This window comes from Passer domesticus, chromosome 4, assembly GCF_036417665.1.
Source record: "Passer domesticus isolate bPasDom1 chromosome 4, bPasDom1.hap1, whole genome shotgun sequence".
Lineage (NCBI taxonomy): Eukaryota > Metazoa > Chordata > Aves > Passeriformes > Passeridae > Passer > Passer domesticus.
This window is the reverse complement of record NC_087477.1, coordinates 14,115,163-14,121,132: the sequence shown is the minus strand read 5'-3', so window position 1 is coordinate 14,121,132 and position 5,970 is coordinate 14,115,163. Positions and strand designations below refer to the sequence as shown.

Below are 5,970 nucleotides of genomic sequence, written 5' to 3'. Positions count from 1 at the left end.
AGCAGCAGCATCAACCTGGCAGCACTGGATCCCTCTTCCCACCAAGCTCTCTTCCTGCCTCCATAGAGGATCTATAGGAGAGGCAGATTTGGTGCAAGATCAACTTGTTGAAATTTTTGACACTTTAGAAGCTCATTTATGCTGAAGCAGAGAGCAGAGTACATTATAGGACGCACACAATCCTTTGTTTTTTTGTAAACTCTGAGGAATTACTCTACTGGACATCTCTTGACTGCACTTGGCCCCCCAGTCCCACCTGCTCCCATCACATAAACACCTAACAGGCAATTTAGGGCTGGTGTCTCTGGGAAGATGCAGCTCTGGTTATGAAACTGCCTTCCCTCTGCAAGGGTGGGACATGTACTACGGCACAGCTCCTTTTCTGCCCAACACACAATCCTACCGGAATGCTTTCCGTGCCGGCGCGTGGGAACAGGGCTCTAGCCACAACACAGGTACCACTTCCTAATCCTGTGGTGTGAGGAGGGCAGCTGGAGGTGCAGGAATGAGGGAGCAGCAGGGATACTGCTGGACAGCCCCAGGCAGCTGTGGAGGGGAGCAGGGCTGTGGTGCTGCCCTGCATTCCTTTCAGCATGGAATGGTGGGCAAGGTGGCCTGGGGAACGCCCTTCCCTGCTCACTGGAAGGCTGGATCTTGATCAGCTACATTTTTAAAAGAGGGACTCACCCTTAATCTGCTGGGATTAAAAAGGGATGTGTTTTACTACTCCCCAGAATTTAGGTGGTGTAAACAAGTGTTTTGCAAACCCCAGGACTAACAACAATCTGTCACTGTCAGCAAAAGCAAGTGCTCTACCCTGACTGGGCCAGATTTGAGCCCCACCCAAAGCCATGGTCCCACTAATGCTGGTGGTCGTGGCTGCACCCAGCAGCTGGCCCTGGCCCTGTGGGCTGCGGAGGACTTGCCTCCTGAGGGTTCTTCCTGCTTCCAGCAGAGTTACTGCATCCCTTTGCTGATAAAAAAAGCAAGAAACGGGAGGGGAGGCAGAGAGGCTCAGACAACAGTTCATTGCAATAATTTAAAAGTACATTCTTCAATAGGTTCAGTCTGTTTCACAGCTTTTGTTCTGCCTGCGTGGCTTCCTCTCTCAGGGTGGCCACCGAGGTCCCATCTCCCCTGGCAGGGGATGGCGGGAGCTCCTCAGTCGCTGTCACTGCCGGATTGGTGGGATTGGTGGGACGCTGTCCCACGGCCGAGCTGCCCCCTGAGGCAGGCGGGCAGCGCTGCCCTGCCGGTGGACGGCGAGCCCTTGCTGACCGAGGACACGCTGCGGGCCAGGGGCTGCGTGGGGAACATGATGGTGCCGCGGGGTGCCTCCAGGAGCTGCCAGACCTCCCCCGAGGTGGAGCTGCCCAGGTATTCCCACGGCCGGCGCCCGCTGCCGTCCCGCACCTGCACCTGGCAGCCCAGCTGCAGCACCAGCACCTTGATGACAAGCTGGTGGCCGTGTATGGCAGCCAGGTGCAGCGGCGTGTACCCGCAGCCCGAGCGGGCGTCCACGTCCAGGGCCAGCCCGAGCCGCCGCGCCGCCGCTGCCAGCTCCTGCAGGCCCGGCCCGTCGCCGTGCTTGGCCAGCCAGTGAAGGACCGTGAAGCCTGATATGAAGTCCCTCTGCAGGGCCAGCTCAGGCTCTTCCAGAAAGAGCCCCCGCACCTGAGCCCAGCAGCCCGCTGACATTGCCACCAGCCAGGCGTGCTCCCGCTGTCCCAGCGGCACCAAGGGCCCGCGGCTGGCGGCGTTCCTGGGGGAGCTCTTGGCGAGCACGGAGCGGGGCTGTCGCCCGCAGTCGTCGTGGGCTGAGGGGGGGATGCCCTGCGCCTCCGACAGAGCCAGCTGGCACCTGATGCTCCGGAAAACAGGCAGCGGTGCCGGGGGCTGGCTCTCTGCGGCTTGGGGCACTGCGGGGCCCTGTGCTGGCAGCAAGGATTGGGAGGGGGGTGACCCGGCAAGGGGTGGCTGCAGGGAGCGGGATGGGGGCGGGAGAGTGGCGGACTGTGGCAGGGATTGGGGTGGGGGGGATCTGGTGGGGGGCAGGATCCCAGGGCCTGACGGCAGTGTCAGGCTTTGAGACGGCTGCAGTCGCAGGACTTGAGGTTGGGTTGGTCCCTTGGGGGTCAGCCCCCTGGAGCCCCTCGGCAGGTCTGGGGGTGGCCTGGTGGGGAGCTGCTGCAGGGACCTGGACTGCGATGGGGGCAGCCTGGTGGAAGCGAGCACCTCGGGGCCTGACAAAAGCCGTGGCGACGAGGAGGGGCTGGCAGGGAGCGCCTGCAGGGACCGGGACAGGGGCAGCACCTCCGGGGCGGACAGCAGCGGCAGGGATCGGGAAGGGGGCAGGTCGCGCGGGGACAGCGCCCTGGGGCTCGGTGACAGCAGCGGGGACGGGATGGGTCCGGCGGCGGGTCGCCTCTCCGGGCTTGCTGAGGGTCGTGGGGCCTTCAACAAGGGCATCTCGGTCACGGGCTGCGGCGGAGATCGGGGCTGAGGCAACCTGTAGGGAGGCGGCATCTCCGTGCCCGGTGGCAGCGGCGGCGGTAGGGACCGGGGCGGCACCGCGGCGGACAGCGCCCCAGGACCCGACGGCAGCGCCGGGGGCCGGCTGCGCGCCGTGCCGCCGGGACGGAGCGCCCAGGGGCCCGAGGACAGCGGCTGGCTGCGGTACGGGGGCGGCTGGCTGCGGTACGGGGGCGGCTGCGGGGAGAGGGAGCGGGGCGGCCGGGGGGCGGGCGCTGTCCCGGGGCCCGGCGCGGCGGCGGCGGCGGCGGCACGGCGGCACTCGCAGCACGGCCCGCCGCGGCCCCGGGCGGCGCAGCCCCCCGCCCCGCCGGGCCGCCCCTGCTCCGCCGCCTCCCCGCGGGGTTCGCGTCGGGGCGGCGGCGGCTGCGGCTCGTTCTTCTCCTCCTCCTGCTCCCGCTGCTCCTCCGGCGGCGGCAGCTCCTCATCGAGGAGGTCGCGGTACCTGCGGCGGAGGACGATGTCCTTGGAGGCGCCGGGGGCGGCGGCGGGGTGGACGGTGGCCAGGGAGTTGACGAGGCTCTTGAAGTACTCGCGGCGCTCCCGCCGCTGCTGCTCCGTCAGCGCCGGGTCGCGGAGGAAGCGCTGGAAGTGGCGGAGCAGCGCCGTGTTGGGGGCTCGCCCCCCGGCCGCCCAGAGGAAGTCCAGCACGGCCTCCTGGCTCAGCTCCCGCGCCATGCTCCGGGCCGGCCGGCTCTCGGTGCTCGGTGCTGTGCCTCGGTGCTCGGCGCTGCGCCCAGGTGCGGCGGGGAAACCCGCCTCCCGCCGCGCCGGGCCTCTCCGCCTCCTCCTCCTCCTCCTCCGCGGCCGGGCCGCCACCCCACGGTCGCCTTTGCCCGGGGTGGCGGCCCGTAGAGGTGCGAGCTGGGGTGACAGCGCTGGGGAGAGGTGACGCCGGAGGAGAGAAGCAGGCTAAGGGGCGGGAGGAGCTGAGAAGTGCGAGGGTCCTTTGCTGGCGGGCCGTGAGACCAAAGAGTGGCTTATCGGTCATTGTGTCAGCGAACGGACAGGACATGGTAGGCACAAATTGAAATGCGGGAATTTCCATTCGTGTGTGAGGAAAAACTATTTTACAGTGAGGATGGTCAGCAATGGGAAGAGGTTGGCTGGAAAGGGTCAGTCTCCATCCTCAGGGACATTCAGTGCTCCATGAAATATCTAAACACCAGAGGTGCCTCACAGCCTGAACTGCTCTGCAGTGGAGAACTTAGGAAAACTGGCAATAAAGATTCACAAATGTGCTGTGGGGTAGCTGTTATTGCAAGCGTGTGTGATCATACGCTTGTACAACAACCACACACAAATACCACGAGTGTCTGCAGTCAAATCCTATCTCACCACATCTCATCTCTGTACTTGTTGCGTGGCTGAGAGAGGTTGGACACACGTTGTACTGTCGTGGGGATCTCACTTTGTTCTGTACTGCCCATGCTGATACCACAAGTGTGTACATAACAGAGAGGGATGGGTAAAATCAGTGCCCCTGTGTCCTGTGCACAAATGACAGTCCCTGCCCCAAGCAGTTTGGGGACTGAATAGTGGGTAAAAGTGTGGGAGAGAAGGTGTGCTGGATTTTCTGTCTCGCAGTCAGAGAATGGAGAGACTGAGCTCAGTGTGGGCTCCCTGGCTTTAAAGAGGTCTGGATCAGGCCCTAAGTCACACTTCAGAAGCCATCTCTGCTGCAGGCTCCCGGTTATCCATAAATATTTTTAGCTGCCTGTCATGTAAGCAGCTGGAATATCCTGCAGCCTGCTGCAAACCCAGAAGTGTGTGCAGCCCCCACAAACCACGGACACAGATTGCAATAAATGCTGTGTACAAGCTACATCCCATCAGCCATGTTCATCTGGATAGGGTGCAGGTGCTGTGGAGAGGGTAAGGCTCATGTTAGTATTTTATCACTTGGCACATTCCTTTGGTGCTGTTCTCCACACCATGAATGCATTTCTCCCTCCTCTTCTGATGAGCCCTGGATTGCAGTCACAACAGCATTTGTTAGCAGCATGCCCTCAGCAGAAGCGACTGAGAGGAAATGAACGGAGCGTAATGGTTGTAACTGTGATCACAAATAAGAACGGAGGGTAGATTGCAAAGATAAAACATTCAAATAAAAAACAGTGGCAAACTGTGTGGTCATTGGGAGTGGGGCTGCAGCCGAGCATCATCCCCAATGGGTCACAGCTGTGAGAAGCAGGTGAACATTGTTGAAGGTGACAGCCAGGGACTGCCCGGGGGCACTGATCAATCACCAGAGGGAACACAGGGCATATAGGTATATACCTTTTATACCCATCAACCGTGAGGGTATAAAAGGCTGGGCTAAAGAACCAGATAGACTGATGCTTGAAGCCTTTGGATGTGGTGTGGTGTTACTTTGTATGGGTTGAAGCCTTTTGAAATGGTGTGGTGATAGTCTGTGTATTGTGGCTTTGCAAAATGTTGCCTAACATCTTTGGGAACATTGAAACAGTTCCTGTAGGGTCTCTGAATTGAGGGGCTGCCAATTCCCTTTGGAAACAAGGAAACAGCTCCCGTGGGGTCTCTGGATTGAGGAGCTGGCAATTCCCTTTGGAAACAAGGAAACAGCTCCCGTAGGGTCTCTGGAATGAGGGGCTGGCAATTCCCTTTGCCAGCCGGGTGTTGATTTGTTAGCTACAGGTATGAAATTTTGAGGAACAAGGTGCTGAACAGTAGTAATTACAAAGAGCTGCGCTAGCTGAGCTCTGGGAAGATCTGGCAGAACATTTCTTTGTGCTGATGTTTTTCACTCCCTGCTCTTTTAGCACGGATGGCCGTACCCATGAAGATGTGTATGCATGAGTATTGTGGAGGAAATGCGGCCACAGCTCTCCCAGCTCCAGACCAAGGAAGGACAGGGTGAGTCACATCAAGGTTTTGTGAGCACAGGAGATTTTCACGTTGGTTGAGTTATGCTGATGTCGGAGTATCATGCATCTCTAATCCAGACGAGGAGAAGCTCTGTCTGCCTCACCCACAGGTGCCACAAGGGCAGCTCTTGAGATAGGATCACCAGGTTTCCACTAGAGGCTGCACTGGTCCGGGCGCGTTTCCCGGCGCGGGCTGGCTCAGCACCTCCTCAGCCGGAGCTGTGCGTGCAGGAGGAATTTGCTACAAGAGCAATAATGAGTCTAATGCTGAAGCCTCCCTCGGATCTTGGCGTTAACACCTAACATGTTAGGGTGATGAAAGCGCTGCGTCAGCTATGCTTGCCAAATGTTCCTGATAGACAGCCTTGCATGTCTGTTGGTGTTGCTGCTTTGCTGGTGGGGGCTGCACCAGTGCCCGGCTGAGGGCTCTGCCCAGGTGCAGGTCCTCAGCTGCTGGGTGGGGAGCAGGGTCAGGTAGGGCACTTCCAGTGGTTCTGGGTCAGGCCGGGCGTGCAGGAGATGGTGTGGGTGACCACTCTCCAAGATCAGC

General features: G+C 60.2%; 1 protein-coding gene across 1 annotated transcript; it reads right to left on the bottom strand.

Moving 5' to 3' along the window:
* SOWAHB (sosondowah ankyrin repeat domain family member B) lies at positions 1-3,210 on the bottom strand. Its single transcript, XM_064419255.1, has one exon. The coding sequence runs from the start codon at positions 3,208-3,210 to the stop codon at positions 1,162-1,164; it is 2,049 nt and encodes a 682-aa protein (XP_064275325.1). The 3' UTR covers positions 1-1,161.
* Between the last annotated feature and the right edge of the window lie 2,760 nt (positions 3,211-5,970).